At 49.6% G+C, this 24,015-nt stretch overlaps 2 protein-coding genes across 10 annotated transcripts in view; one reads left to right on the top strand and one right to left on the bottom strand.

Moving 5' to 3' along the window:
• The window catches only part of DAAM2 (dishevelled associated activator of morphogenesis 2), a 129,002-nt gene extending 124,736 nt beyond the window's left edge, over positions 1 to 4,266 (top strand). For all 5 annotated transcript variants that reach the window (XM_059177850.1, XM_059177855.1, XM_059177852.1 and 2 more), the window contains 2 exons: positions 843 to 1,013; positions 1,234 to 4,266. In XM_059177850.1, the coding sequence (XP_059033833.1) occupies positions 843 to 1,013; positions 1,234 to 1,455 (393 nt within the window). In that variant the 3' untranslated portion in view covers positions 1,456 to 4,266. The remainder of the gene's footprint in view (positions 1 to 842; positions 1,014 to 1,233) is intronic.
• MOCS1 (molybdenum cofactor synthesis 1) overlaps positions 4,189 to 24,015 on the bottom strand; it is a 38,171-nt gene continuing 18,344 nt past the window's right edge. For 3 of the 5 annotated variants that reach the window (XM_059177863.1, XM_059177866.1, XM_059177865.1), the window contains 8 exons: positions 14,866 to 15,030; positions 12,634 to 12,695; positions 12,187 to 12,298; positions 11,660 to 11,772; positions 11,064 to 11,174; positions 8,757 to 8,877; positions 8,179 to 8,226; positions 4,189 to 6,378 (listed from right to left, as the gene is read on the bottom strand). In XM_059177863.1, the coding sequence (XP_059033846.1) occupies positions 5,618 to 6,378; positions 8,179 to 8,226; positions 8,757 to 8,877; positions 11,064 to 11,174; positions 11,660 to 11,772; positions 12,187 to 12,298; positions 12,634 to 12,695; positions 14,866 to 15,030 (1,493 nt within the window). In that variant the 3' untranslated portion in view covers positions 4,189 to 5,617. Of the gene's footprint in view, positions 6,379 to 8,163; positions 8,227 to 8,756; positions 8,878 to 11,063; positions 11,175 to 11,659; positions 11,773 to 12,186; positions 12,299 to 12,633; positions 12,696 to 14,865; positions 15,031 to 24,015 lie in introns of all 5 variants that reach the window. The other 2 variants (XM_059177867.1, XM_059177864.1) reach the window with 2 other exon arrangements.

Consider the following 24,015-nt stretch of genomic DNA (forward strand, 5'->3'; position numbering starts at 1 on the left):
AATTTCGTCACTCCCTTAAGAAAAGCAATAGCAAGTCTGTTGCAAAGGTCATAATCCTTTTAGTATGGGCTTCTTAAAAGGTTACTACCCCATTGTACAAGTATGTACACTGAGATCTGGAGAGGTTAAGAAACTTGCCCAGGGTTTCCCAGCTGTGTTGGACAGACCTGAGTTAGAATCCAGACTCCAGAGCTCAGTTTTGGTCACAGTTGTTATTGCCTCTTCCTGGCTTCTCACACTAACATCCCCATGGATCCCACTGGTAGGCCTCCTCATGCAGGAGGTCTGAGATGCCCCTGCTGGTCCAGGCTGCACACCCTGGCTTGAATTAGAGATGGTGGCTGTCAATAAATGTTGGAACAGTGCCTGACACCTATAAATAGAGCTAATGCTTTATGTCTAGTAACTCACCTCACCCTCACAACATGATGAGGTAGAGTCTATTGTCGCCATTTTACAGCTGAGGAAACTGAGGAAATAGAGGAATTAAATTAGTCCAATAACTATATGAACTCTGGGTCGTTTTGAGTGTGTGACCTCAAGAAGTACTTCCCAAGGTCTGCAGCTCCTGACCCATACCTACACCAATAACAGACCCCATGGTAGCTCTGGGCAGCCTCTGTCAGATGGCTTGGATCCCCCACCTCCCCTTGGTGTCTGCCTCAAACTTTTCCTTCAGCCTTATCCCTGCCCTGGTGCTAGCAGGCATCCCCCCGCTCTCCTCCAGCCCTGCTCCCCTTGGACTGGGCTCTGCTCTGACTGGAACCCAGCTCACCACAGGGGCTGAACCCACCGTGCTTGGGGGCAGGGGCAGACTCTCACCACCCCTTGCCCCCTAACAGTTCTCCAAGGCCCTGATGCACTTTGGGGAGAAGGACAGCAAGATGCAGCCAGACGAATTCTTTGGAATCTTCGACACCTTCCTGCAGGCCTTCTCAGAGGCCCGGCAGGACCTGGAGGCCATGAGGAGGAGGAAAGAGGAGGAGGAACGGCGGGCACGCATGGAAGCCATGGTGAGAGGGCTGAGCTGAGGGGGGTGCTGCTGGGTGAGAGCAGGAGGCAGGCGGGGAGACAGGAGTGTCTTAGGAAGGAAGAAAGTGGAGCCAGCTGGTCAACACGGGCCTCCAGGCAAACAGGTGGGACTTTGTGCCTGCTGGGAGGCCACTGGTTCGGCGGTTGGACTGTCGGTGGCTGCTCTGGTCTCAGCCCACCTCTCTCTTCCTCCTCCTCCAGCTGAAGGAGCAGCGGGAGCGGGAGCGGTGGCAGAGGCAGCGGAAGGCCCACGCGGGCAGCACGCTGGAGGAAGGGGGCGAGTTCGATGACCTGGTGTCGGCGCTGCGCTCTGGGGAAGTGTTCGACAAGGACTTATGCAAGCTGAAACGCAGCCGCAAGCGGTCGGGGAGCCAGGCGCTGGAAGTCACCCGGGAACGGGCAATAAGCAGGCTAAATTATTGACCTGGGGACTGGCCGCAGCAGGAGACAGGAGACGGGGTGGGCCGAGGGGCTAAGCGGAGGCGGCCGGGATCCTTAGACAATTTGGTGCTCGGTTTAAACGAGCCCTGGGCTGGGTCCTGGGGTGGGGGCGGTGTGTGGCAGGACCAGGGGTCCCCACACTTACCTGAAGGGGCTTCTCGCATCTCCTGTTCCGTTATTCTTTCTGCATCCCGCCCCCCCCCCCAGGGTCACTCCAAGGCAGACTTGGACATCCCTGGCAGGTCCTGCTGAAGGAGCCCTGCCCCCTGGCCTCCAGCAAGGGCATGCACATGTTGGTACACAACTGTTCCAGATCTAGACTGGACAGGTCCATGGGCCTTGTCTGGATTCAATGTCCAGTAGGGAGTTCATGGTGGGGTGGGCCCCCTGAGAGCCAGTGAGGGAATGCAGGCCCCCCCATCCACTAAGAGGAGGCATAATGGAACATGGATCTGGGAGCAAACTTTCCTCTTGGATGTAAAGGGAAGAGGCATTAGATACTCTAGCTAGATAGGTTTCAGAAAAAGTGTGGGGAGGACGATGCAGGGACCAAGTCATCAGGACACAGAGTAGCAGTGCCTGTTTCCTACATCACAAGTCCCCTGGCCCCTCTCTTACGTGTAAGTCTCTCCCTCCCTTCCCTACTGCCATCTCTCTCCTATCTACTAATCCTGAATCCCAGAACACTCACCTTTGGGTTACCACAGCTATGGCTCACGATCAGGTACTTGATGAATCTGGTAAGGGAAGGGGTTCAAGAAAGACTCCGATCATCACCGCACCTCGTGCCTTGGGCCTACGGACCCTGGAACAAAACTCCTCACACCTCCTCTGTACAACCCAACCCTGGTCTATAACCACACGCATTGGCTGGGAATTCTGCTAGCCCCCCACTAGAGGGCAGCACTTGAACGCCCAGCTCCACTCTGGTGCTCCCAGTCTACCACTGCATGTTCATCAGACCCCAAACTCTTTCTCTAAGGTCTGCCTCAGGGCAGAAGCCACGGAGACCTCCCTCTCTGTCCAGCCTGTGGAAGGCCGCTTCGAACCACGTGCACCGGGCTAAGGCTGGCCCTGGAGTGTTCGTTCCTGAGATGGTCCAAAGGGCCAGAGCTGCCCTCTGCCTTTACATGTGATCTCTGAGGCATTCAGACTGGGAGCCAGAGCAGGCAGGGGAAGCTAGGGAGATGGAATACAGAGGAAAAGGGCCAAGTTCCCTGGGGGTGCACTGCCTGAAGGAAATCAAGGATAGAAGGCTGGGTACCAGACATGGGGGCTGGGACCCACCTCTCAACTCATTTCTTCAATCTGACTTCCAAGGGCTCCTATTCTAGCCCTCCGAGCCACTCCCACCATCCATGCTGTTCATTTTGAGTTGTCTTTGGTTGGGGGAGGGGATCAAGGCTGTGTCTAAACAAAACTATCTTCTGAAAGAAGGAAGGAGAGGTCAACTCTATCAAGGTTTTTGTTTTCGATCCATTTCTTCCCCCTAGAAGTTGACCTATCATCCTCAGTGTGCAGCCCTCCTGACTCTCCATCATCCAGCTCCTGGCCATTCTATCTCCCAGCCCTTGTCTTTGTGTCTCACTTTTCAACCTACTTCTCCAGCTCAGGGTTATTGCCAGTGGCCACACTGGTGGGCTAGGTCCACTCTTCAGCTGCTTATCTCATCTTTTCCCTACATCAGACTCGGGGGGTAGGGCCAGAGTAGCTGTGGTGGGCGGGGAGAAACATAGAGTTGGTGAGCCCAGCATGTGTGTTGGTTTGAGTGGGGAGGGATGTGAGCAAATGCAAACCTGGCCAGGCTAAAGGGAAAGAGGCCATCCTGGAGTCCAGCTGAAGGCAAGATGAGGGCTTTGGTCTACCCATCTGTCCACCAGACAGCCCCCACCGCCAGAAGCTGGCATCGGGGTGGTGGGAAGGTCACAGGTGGGGTCTCTGAAGTTCCTCTCTCAAACTGGCTGGGCTGAGGTTAACCTCCCCAGCAGGGGACAGGGGAGGGCTCTGTTTCTATCACCAGCATGTCCAAACTCTGGCCTTCCCTCAGGCCACGGAAGACTGGATTTTCCAGGAAAGACAAGGAACATAGAAGTTGTTTAAGGTATTTTGGATCCACAGAAAAGCACACTTTGGTTTAACTGTTTACAGAGGACACATACCTTGTTCCAGGGCTCAGGCTTCTCACCCCAAAAGGTTTTTTTCCCTTCTCTATTTATTGTTTTCTAGCTCTGGCCAGTAGAATAGCCAGATCTACAACCGTGCCTTGGACCACTCACCATCCCAGTTGCCTCAGCAAGGAGGGGCTGGTGCCCCGTGGGGCTGGGGGAGTTGGTCATGGATATGCTAAATGTTTACGCCTATTACACTTGTTCCTTAGTCTTTGCCCAGTGTCCTTCTCACCCCTCCTGCTCCCTTCAGGTAAATTTCTCCAGCTGTCTAATGTGTCCAATGTAGAATGCAGTTAACCTAATCCAACCTGTCCCTTTCTCAGCAGCAGCACCCACCCCCCTCCCCAGTGAGGGAAGGTAGGTTTTCTGGGGCAACAAGAGGAAACAAAATTCTCCAGGTGGAGAGGGAAGGGTCTGGTCCAGACTCTCCCCCCCATCCCATTTTTACCAACTGGGGTGCCATGACTGTTCCTCCAGCCTCTACACCACAGCTGCTGTCACCAAACTGTCTCAGACGACAAGTGAGGCTAATGTACAAAATCGGCAGTGTCCTTTTTACCTGCACCATTTTTATAAGAATATATTGTAATACTAAAAAATATTAAATCCATACCATCCCCCTCCAGCCTGCCGTGAAAGCTGTGCCTTCTTCCCGTGTGGGCACAGGAGCTGTGCTCAGGGGCGGTCACAGCCAGTGGGGGGTTGGAGCCTGCTCCCATCCACTCTGAGAGTACCAATTGTTCCATTTCCAGAAGTTCTGCCAGTCAGTTCACATCGTATGGGCAGCTTGATGTTAGCCACGGAATTTGGCTTTTTCTTTTCCCAAGAGGTGGCTGTCTGACACGCGCCAGCACCCGTGGGTGTCGGGCAGAGGGGAGGTGAGCAGGCAGGGGGTGCCCCTGAGGATAGACCCACAAACGCCAAGCCACAGAGGTGAACCCAGCCAGCCAATCCAGGGTTTGGGGAGGTGCAGACAAGGAACCTCTAAGTGCACCCCATGATCTCTAATAGCCAGCAAACCCCGTGATGAGCTTTGGACGCCCCCACTGGCCACGTACGGCAGGCGGTGCCTCTCTTGGCCTCCCAAGGGAAGAGAGGGGATCCACAGAGAATGTGCCCCTTTGGCTGATAGCATCCTTCCTGCTCCTCTTTCCCTGGGGGGGGCGAGGGTGCGGGCATGAATTCATGGCAGCTCAGAAAGTCCCCATTCTTGCATCTCCAAAGTTGGCATCGTGGCTTTATTTTGTGCGCTATGAGGGTGAAGGCAGTCTTTCACTCTCTTCTTTCCCTGATATGTTCCAGAACAAAGGGCTGTGGGTGTGGGGTGGGGGTGGAAGAGCAGTGTGCAGGGGCAGTTGTCCCCAGGGCTGCTGCCCGTGTGTGTCCTGTCCCAGAGCAGGGGGGCCCAGGAAAGGGAGCTGCTAGCAGGACAAGTGCAAGGGTGAAGCCAAAACCCTGCAAGTCTGAGGGGACCCAGATGCAGGCCAGAGGAGGGGAGAACTGGCCCTTTCGGAGGGATGGTGGGGGTGCAGCTCCCCAAACTTGGGAAGGCAAAACCGCTTTAGAGAAGTAGTGCAACATTCTTAATGCAAACCGTGCTCTTCCTTCCTCACAGTGGGCTCCCTCTGCTTCATGAGCCCTTATTCTCTCCCCAGGAAGGAGAAGAGAAAACCCAAAATGAGGAGTGGAAGTTAAGGGCCGTCCTGTCTGAAGCTACATGTGTTATCTGGGGACTACTGCAGACCATGGGATTTCTCGGTTCCCTAGTGCTGCTCACGGCAATCCCCTACCCGTGACTGGAGTGTCCAGGAAGGGTGACAGGAGACCATGTAGCTCACTAGAGATGGTGTAGTGGTGAAGGGGGCGCTGACCTCGGGCTCCTGCTGGCGGAGGTACACAGGGATGGAGTTATAGGAACTTGCCGGAACAGCAGCCCATCTTGACCTGGCTGGGCCGGGGGCGGAGAAGTAAGAGCTCTAAGTCCGCTGAAAGTCCCCACGCTGACCCCCGGTCTTGCTCAGGAGCTTTATCTCCCCCAACACGATGTCTCTGCTAACAGCCTTGCACATGTCGTACACAGTGAGGGCAGCCACGGCAGCGGCGGTCAGGGCTTCCATCTCCACACCGGTGGGGCCCCGAGCCCGGCAGGACGCCCGGATCCCCACCGCGTGGCGTGTGGCATCCAGTTCCAGCCACACCTGGATGTGGCTCAGGGCCACATGGTGGCAAAGAGGGATCAGCTGGCTGGTCAGCTTGGCCGCCTGGACTCCAGCCAGCTGGGCCACCGCCAGGGCATCACCTTTCTTTAGCTGGTTTTCCTGGACGAGCTTGAAGGCCACGGACCCCAAGAGGACCACGGCTGAGGCCACAGCCACCCGCTCCGTGTCAGGTTTCCCACCCACATCTACCATAGCTGCCCGTCCTTCCGTGTCCACATGGGTTAGCTGGTCCGCAGTTGGCAGGGGTCCTGAGGGGGTGGCAGGAGCCTGGGCCACTGCGCTAAGGCACTTCGGGTTGGCATCGGAGTCGAGGTGGGAGCTGTAGTGTCTCTGAGGGCAGCTGGACCTCAGCCGCCACTGGGCAAGAAGAGGGGTCCGGGGGAACCAGCCTCCTTCCCACAGAGTTGCCTTCTGGTTGGAGAAACTCACTCTGTGTCTTATACCCTGAACACGAAAGGGGTCCTGGGAGAAAATGCTTGGGATGGCTGGTGGGGAATCCTGGAGCAGCAAAAGAAACTCTGGAAAGCAAGAAGGAAAAAGAAGAAAGACTAAGCCCCAAAGGGAAGTTTCCCTCCCCACCTCTTCTCCCACCCCTTCCTGCCCACCTTGAGTTCAGCTTCCACCGGGGTGGGGTGGGGGGCGTGAAGAGCAAAGAGCACAGGAGGAGAGAGAAAGCAGGAGGTACAGACAGAGGGTCCCAGAATACAGGTCTGCAGCCCCTCACGGCAGACGGTATGCAGAGCACAGCCCTATCAGTGTCTCTGGGCCTACGGGGGGGGGGGGGGGGGAGCGCTTCCAGGGTCCCCTCTGCACCAACTTCCTCGCCGCCAAGGTTCTTTTCACAAACACCAAGGGGCTGAAGACTGTAGCCCGATCACGTGACCTCTCCCTGTCCCGACGTTCTTCTAGAAGCTATAGTGGGGTCTCAGCCTGAACTACCAATCACAGTTACTCTCCTCTTCACATTCTCTAGAAAGATTTAATAGTAATTACTGAGTTTATAGAGAAGACAGAGAAAATATTGTATCTCTTTCCACAACGTCTTTGAAGGCCCCTCAAGGCCATCAGAAGGACCCGCAGAGTGACAGGCAGATACAAACAGTGCCAAGGGCCTTGGGAGACTTGCAGGCTCTTGTTACCTGAAGGGTGGTCTGGTGCAGAACCCCAGCCCAGACCTCCTAAACCCAACTCTGAAATGACAAGATCCCCAAGTGATTCACGTGCACATGAAAGTCGGAGGCCCTTTTCTAGGCAACTCCTGCTTTTATAGAAACCAGACCAACTTATTATTCTATGTCCTTGAGAGGAATAATATACCTCAGGAAACAAACAGTCCTTCTAATTTCCAGGTTCCCAGCTCTGGGCTCCCACCCGGCCAATACCAGAGGTACAACCTCCCTCCCAGAGCAGCCACGAAGGCACACCCACTCCTTGCCGTCAAGATGTGTCAGCATGGGTCAAGGCCCAGCCGTAGGACTATGATGCTGGAAGTGAGGGAAGAAGAGAGATGGTCAAGTTTTCTTCCCAGGGCAGAGCTTTGGTGAGCTGCCTTTCCTTCTCTGGGAGGCTGGTATGGGAGGCAGTCCTTGGACTGTCTCTGGTCCATGCCAGCCTGTCTTCCTCTGGGCTCCTGCACTCATTAAGATCCAACCCCTGAAGAAGAGAATCCCTTCCCCTAGTCTTTCTCACTGCTTTCTCTTGCCTGCTGGTACAATTCAGAGGCCCAGAACTGGCTGTGGCCAAGTTTGGGGCAAGGTCTCCCCTGTTCTCGTCTGGGTATCTGGCAGAAGGGTTACAGCATCCCTAAAGCTCCTGGTGGACCAGCCAGTTCCCCAGAAAACACACAGGACTTTATGCATGTAAGTTCTCAGGAGTTAAGGAGTTAGGCAGGCCTCCTTCCTGAAAAGATCAGGAGCACTCTTAGCTGGCTGTCCAAAGCTCTGCCCAGGTCTTGTAATGGCATCTAGGCGGGGAGGTTCTAGAGCCAAGGACGGGGTCTCCATCTTAACCAGGAGTTCCATGTTTGGGGCACAACAACCTTAGTGATCATAATTCTGAGGACCCCCTGCCTCAGTTTCCGGTAAGACAGAAGAATGATTTCTTTGGTACGCAGAGGGAGGGGGAGCAATGGCCAGGGAAGAGAAGACACAGGAGACCTAGAGAGGCGAGAGCAAATGGAGGAAGAGCAGAAGAAACACAAAGATGCCAACATCAGGATGAAATGCAGGATCGGGGGACAGGGTACCCTAGGGCCGGGGCCCCACCCTGCGGGATCCCCAGGGCCAGGGTGAGTGGTTACGTACTGATGGGTCACCCACCGATGAGGATCATGGGCCGGTTCTTCATCTGGGCAATACTGAACATCCCTGGGGTGCGGGAAAGACGGGGAGGGAGAGGAAAGCAGGAAAGGGAGAAGGGAGGGGCAGGGAAAGGAGAGTTCACTGAAACCGTGGTGGACACAGTGGTGGGACAACCCGAGGACACGCACTCACCTGGGTGCGCCCTGACAGAAAGCCCCCGCTGCACACTGCAAAGTCATCCCCGACAGAGCCTGAATGGGTGCCCTTGGGGGACACGGTGGATGCCTGGGACCAGCCCCGACAGAAGGCATTGTGTGGGATGACAGGTGCAGTGCCCCCCCCCCCCCGCTTCCCCTCTACCTGATAAAACAGCTCAGGAGAGTTCAGGCGCCCTGTCCTGCACGGGCTCTGCTGTACCCATGCCCCCGAGGGAGGAGAACCATCACCACACCCCTGGTCTACAAGTGCCACAGGAGGGACTGAGCACCAGGACTGGCACGGAGTCCTGCTGGCTTCCTGTCAAGCTTTGCTCTGTCCCCTCAGCCCCTGCGGCCCACTCAGCAGCCCGCCCAGCCTTCCCTGTGCCCACCCCTTACCTGCGTGCTGCCGCTTCTTCCTGCCCACAGCGGCCCCGATGACCCTCCGCAGCTCCTCCTCGGAGGCCCCTGCCCGCAGGTGGTCCCGGAGAGACACCTCTGAGTTCCCAAAGAGGCAGACCTGTGGGCAGTCACCGTGGGGGTGAGGCAGACATGCCTCCCTTGGCCTGGAACCTTGGCTCCCCCTGCCTAGAGTCCCCTGTGGCCTGAGTGCCAGCACCCAGGCCTCCTATGGCTGGGTCATACTCAAGGCAGGACTTCCGGCAGGGAGGGATAGAAGGTGCTGGATGGTGAAGTCACAGAAGCCAAAGGGCAGGAAGCAAACTCAGACATCCCAAAGTCTGTATCTGATTTGCAGTCATGTTACCTTCAGCTTACAGAACATACCACAAAAAATTAAAGAGCTGCCAACAGAAACAGCACATAAAAATCCTGGTCCATACCTTCTGAGACATTCCACAGAGTTGCCTCTTTATGGCCTTGAGAACAGACCCCAGTCAGCTGAGTCCCCGCAGTGCCCCCAGACGTGGCATGAACATCCCACTTTACCCCTGGCCCCTCATGGTCCCTATGCGCCCGGACATTACCCGCCTGCCTCTGAACCCACTCCAGCTTGTGACCCGAGCTGATGGCTGGACAGCACGGGCCTGCTGGAGGGGACAACCGGAGGCCATTCAAACTGATGCTCCCCGGCTTCCAGGAGAGGCTAGATGCTGTGGGGGCTCAGGGCTGGATGAGACAGTCCCAGCAAGCGAGATCCCATACTTCTCCCACAAAATATTTTAAAGCACCTCCTAGGTGCTTGTAGAAGGCACTGTGGACAGAGGACGGAGGGAAACCTGAGAAACCTGAGGGCAGAGAGCACTGGAGAAGCTACGAGCAGAATCTAAATCTAATCTAAGAAGGCATACCTACTTCCCCCAGCTGCTAGTCCCCTCCTTTACTCCCCACCAGGTCCCAGGGGCCACCCTCTGCCCCAGGGGCTCCACCTCCTGAGAGCCTCCCCACCTGGCTCCTGCCTCAGTTGGCTGGTGGGAGACTGGAGAGTGAGAGGAAAGAAAGAACAGGCATTTCTGCCCCGCTTCTCCCGGGCTCTGCTGTGTCAGGAGGCGACTGCTCTCCCCAACAGCTGTAGCGCCAACCAGGTGGCTGCCCACCTGGCTCTAGTTCTCAGTGGGCCCCGGGGGACCCTGCTTCCTCCCCTCCCCCTCCCCCAGGTGCCCCGGGATCCCCTCTAAGTCCCCATTCACCCTGCGCTATAGAGAGCCTCTCTTTAGAGAGACCCAGGGAAATCCCCCGGCTCTTGAACAAGCACTGGATGGTCCCCGGACGTCCTACTCAATGAATCTGCCCTCCAACCCCCTCCTCCCCAGTGCTGACCAGCTCCCAAAGCCCACCGCCCCCACCCCCAGATGCCTTCTTGGGGCCCTCCGTGGGCCTTACCAAGCTCCTTCCTTCTTCCTGTCCTTGCCTCACATTCTCCCCTATGGGGAACACTGTTAAGTGGCCCTCTGACTAGTCTTCCTGTTTCCAAATCCAACCAGTGGGTTGTCTCCCTCAAACATGAACGGGAGTCACGTCCTCCCTTGTCCAGAAACCGCACAGCCCCCGACCACCCACAGAACACACACCGTACCTTTCCCTTGGGCGCTCAGGCCCTCCAGCACGCGGTCTCCCCATATCTGGCATTCGTCGGCCCTCGCATGTCAGTATGAACTCGAGACAACCATCACCCTCACTTCTCCACCCTTCAAGGTCACCAGTGTCCACGACTCACTCTCTCCAGGTCCACCACCCTTGCAGCTTGTCTGGCCACTCGTCGGACGCAGAATCACGTCCTTACTAGGAGGTCCTACCGGGGAGACTTTACCTCTGAAGGGAATGCTGTGTCTACAGCTCTCAGATATTCCGCACAGTGCTGAAGGCACAGCGTGTGCTGAGCAGGTATGAGTAATGGATGCTGGTTTCAGAGCTGAGCCCCTGGCCTGGAGAGGGGCCCACTGAGGTGATGGCTGGGGCCCAGTGCACGCAGACCCTTCACCTCTCCCCTGCCCAGCATGCTAACATCGAGTCCAGGCAAGTGGCTCTCGATCAACCGGAAGGTACCTCAGGGGCCCCAGGAAGGCAGGCCATGGGTTCACTTTCCCCTTCTGTCCCCATGTGCTCCTGAAAATGGGCGCTATTTCACCAGCCATGCTATGTGTTCTGCTACCTGCTGGTCTCCCCTCCCACCAGGGGCACAAGTGCGAAGGGAGATTCATAACACAGAAGGGACAAGGGGGCCCTTATGGGGAGAGGGACACTTACCTTGAGGTTCCCATCAGCCGTGATTCGCAGTCGGTTACAGGTTCCGCAGAAATGTTCAGACATGGACGTGATGAAGCTGACCTGGCCTCGGAAGCCAGGGATTTTAAAGGCCTGGGGTGAGCAGGGAAGGAAGGGCAGTGGAGGAGCTGGCACCCGATGGGCCACTGAGGGCACCAGAGCCCCCCCTCCACAGCTCTCTCCGGAGGAACCCAATGGAAGGGAGCACCCCTGGCCCCCAGCCAACAGAACACTGGCACGAGGCATGACCTAGGAGCTCTCTGCCTGCACCTGACCTGCCTGACAAGAAACCAGTTATGGATTCGGAGGCCTGTGGGCCACAGGGCCAGAGCACCTGCCCACTGTTCACTGAAGTGTGGCCTAGGACAGGGTACTTATGGCCATCCTATGCCCCATGCCCAGCCAGCTGCTCTGTCCATGAGGAGGGAGGCAGCTGTGAAGGCACGGTCATGCCTCCTGCTACATGGCACTGCCCTGCCTCGCTGCATTCTGACCTCAGCGTCCACTCTCCCACGCCCCTTCTCCCAACTTGGCCCCAGCCTCCGACCTTGGCTGTGTTGGATTCCCCAGCCCCCAACCTTGGCTGTGCTGGATTCCTCCTCAGGCAGCTTCTCCAGCTCTGGCCACTGCTGCCGGAGGGTGTCCAGCATCTCCTTGTAGCTCACCATCTTCTTGAAGTTCCACCTGTTACCTGTGTTGGGGTTGGAAGCGACTGAGCCACAGAGTTGCAGTGACCTGGGGTCTTCAGGTCCATCCTCCCACAGGGCCCAGGAATCAGTTCCGCCTCTTGGATGGAAGGGTGGGAAGCCCGGCCTAACCCGGGTGGGTCAAACCATACCAGTGCTCAAGTTGGAGATGCCTCTGATGCCCTATCATAGCCCAAGCCCTGGCACCTGCCCAACTCCTCCCGCCCCCACCCCCACCACTATGCACATAGCCAGACCTAGGATCAGCAGCATCCACAGGCCCAGTCAGCAGACCTGTTCCACCCCACTCAACTCCTCCCAAAGTCCTCAGCATCCCTGCACTACACTCTCAGCATGGCGCCGGACCAGCTCTGCCACCAGGCCCCATCTCCTCTTCCCTCCTACCCCAGGTCACTGACCATCGAAGGGCATGTACTCTATGAAGCGCACGTCCAGAGGGAGGCCCTCCGTCAAGGCCACGAAGTCCAGGAGCTCGTCCTCGTTCAGGCCTCGCATCACCACACAGTTCACCTGGCCAGGGACAAGGGGAAAACAAGGGGGGGCTCCCCCTGCGATCTTCAGGAATGACCTTAGGGGGTCTGGTGCTTGCCTAGGCTCTCCACTGGAGGGCCCCATTCCTTGTCTCTCTCCCCCAGTTCTGAAGTTGGGGATTCCAAGGGGGTCACTGGTTTTCTCCCCTCCCTTGTAGGGGCCTGCTGGATACCAGCAGGGGGCAAGAGAGTGGTGGGGGGATGGCTGCACTGGCCAGGGCAGGGGGCTGCCATGGACCCAGATGGTGGCACTGGAAGGCCTAGCCAGGGCAGAGGGGCAGAAGTCAGAAGTCAAAAGCAACAGTATGCACTCACCTTCACAGGGCTGTAACCTAGCTCGATGGCCTTGTGGATGCCTTCCATGACCTTATGGAAGCCTGCAAGGAAGAAGAGAAGGGTCTGGAAACTTTATCCTTCTCCCCCGCCTCCCTTACAACCAGAGGGAAGCAGCAGAGCAGTAAGGCGCCTCAGAGACCACCACATCCAGGGGCTAGATAGTAAATATTCCAGGCTTTATGGGCCAAGAGGTGAAATTGAGGAAATTATTAGGTATATTCTGTAAAGACTATATTAGCTAATTTCAGAGTCTAGTAATTGAGTACCATTTTTTATAACATAGCTCTACACATATAATGGAGGAATGGAATTCTTTTTGCCAGGATAATATTTTGCTTAACTGGGAGTTCATAGTTAATGTTCCCTGTCATTAAGTGGATTATAAATATTATCTGCCAAATTCATTCTTGGCTCCTAGGCTATAAAATTAAAACAAAAAAAGGAAGGGGGCTGGATTTGGCTGGTGGACCGTAGTGTGCCAACCCTGATCTAGGTGACCCCCTCATTGTCCAGATGGGGAAACCGAGGCCCTAAGGAGAGGCAGTGCCCTGCTGGAGACCTCTCGCTGCATGCCCGAGAATGCAGGTTTCTAGACTCCCTTGTCAGTGCTTTACAAGTCTGTCCATTCATGCACTCTGCCTGCTCTCCCCATCACTGACTCTGTGCAAGGGCTGTACCAGTGCCGGTGAGCGATTAGTATGCAAGTGGGTCTCCCATCTCTGTGGTTGACCCCCAGTACCTGCGATCCCACCTAAGCTCCTTCTCACTGTCTGGCTCACTCTCCACTCACTCGTGCGTCCACACATTTAAGTGCCTGCCTCCTACACACCAGCCCTTATGCCACACCACACAGCCTGGGGATGGTGTGTGGTTCACAGCTGGGCCATCCCCCTGGGGGAGGGAGGACGGATGATGGTCTCCACAGTTTCCCTGCAGCATTTTTAGGTGGCCTGGCCAGGGAGGCAAAAGGGAGGAAAGTGCAGCTTTCGTAGAAAATGCTATTATGATCATCTAGAAGTTTTTGGCTTTGTGAAGCATTCTCCCTCCAAAAGGAGGTGGTGGACATGGGAGTATAAATGGGAAGGCAGATCTGACATCAGGATCTACTGTCTCCAATCCTTGTTCTAGGAAATGAGGAGGCAGGGGAGACATGGAGGTCAGGTTGAGGGGGTGAAACCCACAAATACACTTTCCACTTGCCTGCCTCAGAGCCCTTGCAGGTTCCCAACTGACATTCTCCTTCAAAGTAAGCTCCCTTCATCTAACTCCTCTCCCCATTCCTCATTACTCAAGGCCCAGAGTAAGTGCCTCCTCCATGGAGCCCTCCAGGTCTCCTTTGCTGAGTTCTCTCTCCTCCTCTGTAGCACTTTAATCAACACCACAAGGCAAACAAAGGTAATCTAGTAGCATCATATATTTTGGCGTGTAAGGCACAGCAATGTCCTGTGTGTCTCTGTCCCTACTCCAGCACCGGAGCAGCTCTTTCCAGAGGGCAAGGACTCCATGAGCCCATCCTCAGCGCACAGTTAGTGTAAACAGGGAGTCACCACATGGAGCAGGGGAAAAAGAAACTTGGGCTGGGAGCTAGAAGCTGTTTCCAGAGAAGAGGAAGGATTGCTGAGTCTCTGACCCTGCAGAGAAGTCTCAGTAAGAGACCACCCTCGCCAAATCAAAGGGCATCCAACCCTAGATACTTCCTATCTCAAATTAAAGTCCATGGCTCAGGAGATATTGGGTGCTGATCTAATGAGACATGGGGCTTAGGGCTGCTCTACCTCCCCCCGCCAACGCCTGTACCCTCCCTGATGAAGCTTGGTAAGGGAAGGCCACAGCAGTGCTGGCCTTGACCCTGGCACCTCCAGGCAGCTGCTTTCACCCTGGGCTGCCCCACATTTCCTCAGAGCTTATTATGGGGTAACCGACTTGTCCCACCTGCCAGCGACCACCTTGGTTTTAAAATGAAAAGGCCTGCACTCTAGCAACACTCTTAGTCCTGGGAACATTGGGGGCAGAGCAGGAGGAGACTGGTCACCACCGGTCTTAGCATCGAATCCCACAAGACAGTTGGTAAAGCTGAAGGGTGAGGAATAAGTGCCCCGGTTCATCTATAGCTCAGACACCAAAAAGGGAGCAGCCAGGCCCCCTGCCATGGCTCCTCCGCCAGGTGGGCCCCTGGAGGGCTGCCCTCAAATGCAAGCCACATCTGCTCACCCTTCCTGCGAACGATGAACTCAAATTTGGCTGGCACCAGAGTATCCAGACTGATGTTGATGGCACTGAGACCGGCTTTCTGCAGCTGAGGGAGCAGCCGGGCTAGGTTGATGCCATTGGTGGTGATGCCGATGGTCCTCAGCCCTTCTAGCTGGTGGAGCCTTGCTGTAGACAGAGCGGGAGTGGGGAGTCAGTCTGGGTACTCCTGGAGAAGCCTGGGGAAGGGCTGGAAGAAGAAACTCCAAGTCTAAATGAGATGGATGGAAAAGGGGTTGTCTGGACTCTTCTAGTAACTGGGCTTCGCTTAATAAAAAACAAAACAAAACAAAACAAAAATACTCCAGAAAAACAGAAAAGAGTCTGATAAAAATAACCAAAAAGATTAAACACTGAGTGCTCGCTCTGGTAGAGGCCCTGCTGAGGCTTTGTGTGCCTCAGCGCACTGAAGCCTCACAACAAGGGTCATCCCCATTCACTAGATAAGGCAAGGGAGACTTGGAGAGATTAAGAAAATTGCTTGAAGTCGCACAGTTAGTAAGAATGGCTGAGATTCCAATCCCCCTGTACTTGACTCTAAGACTATGCTCCCAGTTAACCAACTCACAGCTGCTCATACTCTGCACAAGAGAAGCAAAGAAGTGTTTGGATTATTTGCTAAACTGCCTCCTCCATTCCACCCCATGTCCCTAGAGTTAACAGAAGGATGAAAAAAGAGTCCACAACAGCCTCAGAAGGCAAGGAAGCATGCCTTCAATGGCCCAGATAAGTGGAGGAATCCTGAAAGATAGAAAGCAGATGGGCTCACGTGGATTGAGGAAACCATAGCCCAAAGCACATACAGAAGGTTCTGTACAGAGTAGGAGGGGAACTAGCATACCCCAAATTTAGCAGTCACCTACACAGGGTGTAGGAAGGACCCTGCGCCTGTTGAGGATATTACCAGTGTGGGGAACTGTATTTGCCTGAGTTGGGTAAGTTGGTTTCCCTCCATCCCTGCCTGAAGGAGGAAGGCTGCAGCTTTTACCCCAAGGCTAGAGGACTTAAGCTAGTTGAGGGAGGTAGGGGAAACCAGCATGAATACAAACAACACTGACAGCCAGGCCAACAAAAGCCCTGGGCACTGAGATGAGTACAGAGCCAAGAGTCAGCACACATTTAAAAAAAATGTTGCAAAAGAAAGATAAATTCCACAAACAGAAGAATGACAGAGGAAGGAAAAGTGACAGAGATAACAGAAGAGGATTCTTTTATTAAAAATCATAGTGTCCATCACCCCAATTTACTGAACACTACACCTGAAATGCATGATGTACTATCAGTTGGCTACTTGAATTAAAAAAAAAAAAAAAAATCAGAGTTAGATGAACATAGATGCAAAGTCCTCAACAAAGTATTAGCAAACCCTATTCAACAACATATTAAAAGGATTATACATCAGATCAAATGGAATTTACCCCAGGGATTTGAGAAGGGTTCAAACATTCACAAAATCACTGTGATATATGCTACATTAAAAAAAAAAAAAAAGGATAAAAATCAGATGACTATCAGATTAGATGCAGAAAAAACATCTGACAAAATCTGACAAACTTTCATGACAAAAACTTTTTTTTAAATTTAAGATTTTTATTTATTTATTTGACAGGGAGAGAGAGAGATCACAAGTAGGCAGAGAGAGAGGGGAAGCAGGCTCCCCGCCGAGCAGAGCCCGATGTGGGACTTGATCCCAGGACTCTGAGATCATGACCTAAGCCAAAGGCAGAGGCTTAACCCACTGAGCCACGCAGGTGCCCCAAGACAAAAACTCTTAAAAAGAAAAAAAAAAAAGTGGGTATAGAAGGAACATTCCTCAACATAATAGAAGCCCTATATGACAAGCCTACAACTAACATCTTAGTCAATGGTGAAAAGCTAGATTAGGAACAAGACAAGGATATTTGTTCCTGCCACTTTTACTCAACATAGTACTGGAGGTCTTATTAGCTAGACCTTAGGGGGAAAAAAGAGATACAAGGTATCAAACTGGAAGAGAAAAAGTAAAGCGGTCACTATTTGCAGATGACATATTACATAGAGAAAGCCCTAAAGAAGCCACCAAAAACCCATCAGAATAAGTGAATTTAGTATAGTTATAGAATATAAAAGTCAATATACAAGATTTTGTTACATTTCTAAATAGTAATGACAAATTATCAGAAAGTGAAATAAAGAAAACAATCCCATTTATAATTGTGTCCAAAAGAACAAAATACCTAGAAATTAATTTAACCAAGGAGGTGAAAGACCACTACACTGAAAACTCTAAGACATTAATGAAAGAAGTTGAAGAAGACACAAATAAATGGAAAGATATTTTGTGCTCATGAACTGGAAGAATTAATATTATTAAAATATTCATTCTATCCAAAGTGATCTAGATTCAAAGCAACTTCCATCAAAATTCTGGCATTTTTTCCACAAGAATAGAACAATCCCAAAATATTTATAGAACCACAAAAGGGTCTACATAGACAAAGCCATCTTGAGAAAAAAAGAACAAAGTTGAGGCATCATGTCCCCTGATTTCAAACTAAATGACAAAGCGATAGTAATCAAAACAGTATGGTATTGGATAATAACAGACACATAGATTGATGGAACTGAACACAGAGCCCATAAGTAAACCCATGCATACGTAGCCAATTAAGTATGACAAAGGAACCAAGAATATGCAATGGGGAAAGGAGAGTCTTTTCAACACATTGTGTACCACTACCTTATACCATGTGCAAAAATTAACACGGATTAAAAACTTGATCTAAACCATAAAACTCCTAGAGGAAAGCAGGGGTGATAAGCTCCTTCACATCAGTGTTGATGATGATTTTTGGAGTAGACACCAAAAGCAAAGGCAATAAAGGCAAAAATAAACAAGTGGGAAAACATCAAACTAAAATGCTTCTGTTTACAAAGGAAACCATCAACAAAATAAAAAGGCAACTTACTGAATGAGAGAAGATATTTGTAAATCATATATCTGATAAAGGGTTAATACCCAAAATACACAAAGAACTCACACAACTTGATAGTAAAAACCCAACAGACAATTTAAAATGGGCAGAGGATCTAAACAGACACTTTTCCAATATATATATAAGATGGTCCAACAGATATATGAAAAGCTGTTCAACATTACTCATCATCCAGGAAATGCAAATCAAAACCACAGTGAGATATCACCTCACACCTCTTAAAATGGCTATGATCAAAAAGACAAGAAATAATGTGTTGGGAAGGATGCGGTGAAAAAAGAATGCTTGTACAATGTTGGTGGAAATGTAAATTGATACAGTTACTATGGAAAACAGTACAGAGTTTCCTCAAAAACTTAAAATTAGAACTATCATATGATCCAACAATTCCATTTCTGGATATGTTTATCTGGAAAAAAAAAAATCCCACAACAAAAACACTCACTCAAAAAGATATTTGCACTCCCATTGTTCACTGCATTATTTACAAAAACCAAGACATGGAAACAACCTAAATGTCCACTGATGACGAATGGATAAAAAATAATGTGGTACACACACACACACACACACACACGCGCGCGCGCGCACGCGCACGTACAAATATGCAATGGGATGTTATTTCACCATAAAAAAGGAAGTGTTGCCATCTGTAACGACATGGATGGACCTTGAAGGCAAACGCTAAATGGAATAAGTTAAACAGAGGAAAACAAATACCATGTAAGCTCACTTGTATGTGGAATCTAAAACCAAAAAAACCCTGAATTCGCAGATAAAGAGAACAGGTTGCCAGAGGTGAGGGATAGGAGGTGAGCAAAATGGGTGAAGGGGGTCAAAAGGGACACGCATCAGTTTTAAAACAAGTCACGGGGATGTAATGTACGGCACGGTGACTATAGTTAATACTATATTCAACATCGGAAAGCTGCTAAGACAGTAGATCTTAAATAACAAGGAAATAACAAGGAATCATAAATAACAAGGAAAGTAATTATAATTATAATTATAAAATAATTATAATTAGTGAGAGATGTTACCCAGATTTATCATGTTCATTTTCCAGTATATACAAATATTGAATCATTGTGCTGTACACCTGAAGTTAACAATGTTATATGTGAATTACAGGTCAAAAAATCAGAGTTAATATCCTCAGGAAGATAAATATTACATCCTGAAAACAAGAACAAGAACTAATCAGAACTCTGGAAAATAAAAGTATAGTTATAGAAAGAAACAAAACAAAACAAAACTAGGGTGCCTGGGTGGCTCAGTCAGTTGAGCATCTGACCTTTGATTTTGGCTCAGGTCATGATCTCAGGGTCCTGGATGGAGCCCCAAGTTGACCTCCATGCTCATTAGGCCATCTGCTTGAGATTCTCTCTCTCCCTCTCCTGCTAGTGCACTCACTCTCTCTCAAATAAATCTTTAAAAGGAAAAAAAAAAAAAAGGAAAAAGCTAGATGGGAAAACAGAATGGACAGCTATGAAGAGCAAATGAGTGACCTGGAATTGAGCAAAGGGATTCTCCCATAATTACATACAAAACAATGAAATGGGACCCCCCAAAAACAAAACAAAACAACCCCCCCAAAAAAACAAAACCCAAGGCTTATATATATATATATTTTTTAATCTTTTTTTTAACATTTTATTTATTTATTTGACAGAGATCACAAGTAGGCAGAGAGGCAGACAGAGAGAGAGGCAGAAGCAGACTGCCTGCTGAGCAGAGACCCTGATGCCGGACTCAATCCCAGGGCCCTGAGATCATGACCTGAGCAGAAGGCAGAGGCTTAACCCACTAAGCCACCCAGGCACCCCAAGGCTTATATTTAAATATAGAAAAAGATACTGTGTAAAAATGTCCACAGTAGTTATCTTTGGTCAGGAGGGTTATAGGTGATTTTTATATTCACTTATCCAGAGTTAAAATTTGTTTCAAACTACCTGAATGCACGAATCTTGGTGAACAATCAGTTTAGCTGTGCATGAGCGCAGAAACCAGAAGTAAAGTGCCCAAGACAAGCTGGACTGAGAAAAAGACAACAGCAGCTCACAAAGTTAACACCCAGTTTAGGTAGGGGTGTGTGGAAATGAACATGATCATGATTTAAGAGTATGATTATGTAACTTTTCTGGAGATAAGCTCTGTATCTGAAGACAGAAAACTGGCTAAGTTATGCTTTGTCTGGATGATGAAATATTAGGTAACCAAAAAATGACTCTTAAAATGGTGTTAGGGATATTGGGAAATATACATGCTATATTAAAGTCCAGGTTGAAAACAGTAGTTAGGAACCAGATGCAAAGCAAAATGACAGGCAGGTCACCAAACCAAAATATTGACAATTGTAATGGGGGCAGTAGTGATATTCTTTTTGCTTATCTGAAATAAACATGCACTATTCTTGTAATAAGAAAATAAAAGCTTAAAAATAAAAGTTGTTGTTTTAAAAAGTGTGAAAATTAATCATGGGAAACCCCACGAAAATGAAGTTGGGAGGTTTCCACAGGGGGAGCACCCTCAAACTCTACCAAGTTCTAACACCTGCAGAGCAAACATGAAGAGGGACTGGATCTTGCAAATGAATACTACTTTATTCTGCCAGCTGGAGAAAGAAACACTTTCCTTTTCCCCTTCGCAACAGCTCAGCCAATGAGAAGCCACCATAGCTGCAACTCCCTGTTGATTTCAACAGATTTTTCATTTATAGCAGCCTTTCTGATTTACCCCCTTTCTTCACAAAAAGCCTACCTCCTTTTGTTCTCCAGACTCTCCTATGGTTTTGCCACAGCTTGTCCAGCCCAGATTGTAATTCTCTTTCATCCTCGAATAAACCCATTTCTGTTGGTGAATAACTGGCAGTTTTTAATATTAAAAAAAAGGAAGAGAAGAGCCCGACGGTGAGAAAGTAAAATATGGAAAATTAGCAGTAGTTGGCTCCCTTTAGCAAATCAACTCTGAAGAAACACAGAGTCTAGGAACTTTTACAAAATGAAAATCTCCAGGAACACCAGAAGGAGAGTAGCCTGGGGTTGAAGGCAACTGGCAGAGAAAGTCAGCAGTTCAAGGAAAATGAAACAGTTCAAGCTCCATTCTTGCCCTCAGCCACTGATGCCTTAGAGCAATCATCACGTGTCCCTTCATTGAAGAAATCTGGTGTCAACCACTCCAGCGCACTAGCTGGGGAATCCACTAGAGGTAAATTCAGGGAATCTGCCAGAGCCCTTCTGGAATGGGAGTGGACAACAGTCTTAGGCATTCCTTCCTCCATCTACCTCCTCCAAAGCCCCACAACTGGTGGATTCAAATCAAGGGTAACTGCCTCTTGCCAAATCTGTTTCTCGCTGGGGGTTTGAAGGTGAAGACTTGCAGAGCTGCCATATTAGATAATGGTGGGAGGTGCCATTTCCATCATCTAAATGAATAGTCACTCCCGGGGTCATGCAGTATATGATTCATGCAGTCGCACATGGCAAGGCCAGTTTTTTGGTGGGGAGATGACAAACATGAGTGGTAACTGTCATATTCTCAGTTCTTTAGCCCCATGGGCCTATCAGAGACTAAGATCTGGCCTTAAATCTTTTTCCATCAAGTACTGACATACAGAATAGTGAATATCCTCAGGGGAACAAATTTACCTATTTAAACTAAGGAGACTTTTGGGAAGGACAACTGGGATCCCTGCACCCCATCCCCCAGAAACCCTATAAAATATATACCAATAGAAGTATTGGTATATACTTTTATATACAGACTGATTAAAACAGACTGAAGTAACAGAAACATGATCAATACAGTAAAAGAAATAACAAAAGATATTAGTAAGATGAATCATTTTTCATCATAAAAAACAAGGGTAAAGAAATAGTAGGTAAGGGCATAATCATGAAATAAAGAACACAAGAAATTAGATTTACTATTTACTGTATATCTAATTTCTTATTACAGATAAGATTCAGGGCTCTCCCAGGAAAAGGAGGAAGAGAGGGGCACCTAGGTAGCTCAGTGGGTTAAGTGCCTGACTCTTGGTTTCCACTCAGGTTATGATCTCAAGGTGGTGAGATCGAGCCCTGAGTCAGGCCCTGCACTGAAGGCAGGGTCTGCTTGATGTTCTCTCCTTCTCCCTCTGCCCCCAGTCCTGCCTGCTTGCTGTCTCTCAAATAAATCTTTGAAAAAATGAAACAGAGGAAGAGAATAAGAAATCAAAATATAATTTTAAAACAGTGGTGGCTCTAAGTAGAAAGGCAACATCCAAATAACAGAGGTCCCAAGGAAAAAAAATTAAGCTGGCAAGGAGGAACTATCTGAAGAAACAATGGAGAGAATTTCCCCAAATTTAAAAGAAATGGCTTAGTACTGAAGGAACAATTTTGTTGAATGTCAACGGGACAAATAAGGAAAAGCCTATTCTAAGGATCTTATTGCAAAATTTAAGAAAATCAGATACAAAGGAAACACTCTAATAACTTCCAGAGAGAAAGAACACAGCATCCACCAGGAGCAAGAATCAAACCAACATCAGACTTTTCTCAACAGCAATACTGGCCGTCAGGAGACAATGTAGTGACATTCTTAACAGAACAAAGGAATGAAACTTGAACCTAAAATTTTATATGCATTCAAATAAGATTATAAAACTACTACTCTAAAACATTATAAAAACTACCTGCCAGATTTAATTAGATTCACCACCAAAATTAGATTCACCATTAGATACACAAATAAGATGAGAAACCAATTCAGTAGATGCTGCAGGAATTATAGGAATACAGGGTAAGCAAATATCTTAGTAATTCCTTAAAAAACAAACAAACAAAAACACTTTTTTTTTTTTTTTTTTTTTTAAGAAAAGCCGAAGGAAAGGGATCCTGCTCAGACCCCCCACAGGGGACATCTGCTCTTCATTAGTTAGGGTGGCCAGGCCTGAGACAGCAGAGTAGTAACTGCTGGGATAGACCAGTGTGAGACCTTGTGTGGGAACTGGGAAGCCAGGAATATTAGTGGGGAGCCAGGACACTGGGGTTCCAGCTATGGCTGGCACAAGCCACACCCTCCCATCTCCTAGGAACTGTGCATTAGGGGAAAAAGAGAAACAGGCAAACCACAACAGAGTCAGGAAGCAGTGGGAGGATTTTACTAAACAGTATTACATAACTTCCCCATGCCCTGGGAGTATCAGCATCCACTGAGGGGGGCACCTGGGTGGCTCAGTCTTTTCAGCATCTAACTCTCGATTTCAGCTCAGGTCATGAACTCAGGTTCATAGGATCAAGCCCCACATCAGGCTCCACGCTCAGCACGGAGTCAGCTTGTCCCTCTCCCTCTATTCTTCCCACTTACGTGAGCTCTCTCTCTCTCAAATAAATAAAATTGATTTAAAAAAAAAAAAAAAGCATTGTTAAAGAGGGAGTACCTGGGTGGTTCAGTCAATTAAGTGTCTGCCTTCAGCTCAGGTCATGATCCCAGGGTCCTGGTCAAATCCCACAATGGGGCTCCCTGCTTCAGCGGGGAGTCTACTCTCCCTCTGTCCCTTCCCCTCAACTTGTGCTGGCTCTCTCTCAAAAATAAAAAAATAAAATCTTCAAAAAAAAAATTTTAAATTAAAAAGAGAGAGACACACACACAGATGGGCAACCTAGTCCTAATAACATAGAGATAAAATTCTAGAAAATATCAACAGTAAGGGTGGGTGAGGGGTGACAAACATAAGGGCCTGAGAGTGTGCTAAAGTTCTTGCCTTGTTAGGAAGAAGAAGGAGGGATCATTTAGTTAAAAGCCAAAAGAGAAGAAAAAGAAACATAGAAAAAGTGTGACAGATAAAAGATTATAGAAACAAGTCCAAATATTTCAATAGTTACAATAAAGTTACCTAGAATCAACTCACTAGTTAAGTCAGAGATTGTCAAATTTGGTAAAAGAAACGCAAGTAATAGCTACGGGCTGTTACAACAAACAGATCTCAAGCATAAGAACATAAAAAGGCTTAAAATAAAAAGTCAAACCTGATACAAGGTTCTTACTAAAGCCAAAAGCAAGCTGACACAACTTTAGTAAAATAAAATACACAGAGCTTAAAGATCCAAAATATCATTATAGAGAGAGCTACTACATAGTGATAAAAGACTGAATT

This window comes from Mustela lutreola, chromosome 6 (assembly GCF_030435805.1).
Source record: "Mustela lutreola isolate mMusLut2 chromosome 6, mMusLut2.pri, whole genome shotgun sequence".
Lineage (NCBI taxonomy): Eukaryota > Metazoa > Chordata > Mammalia > Carnivora > Mustelidae > Mustela > Mustela lutreola.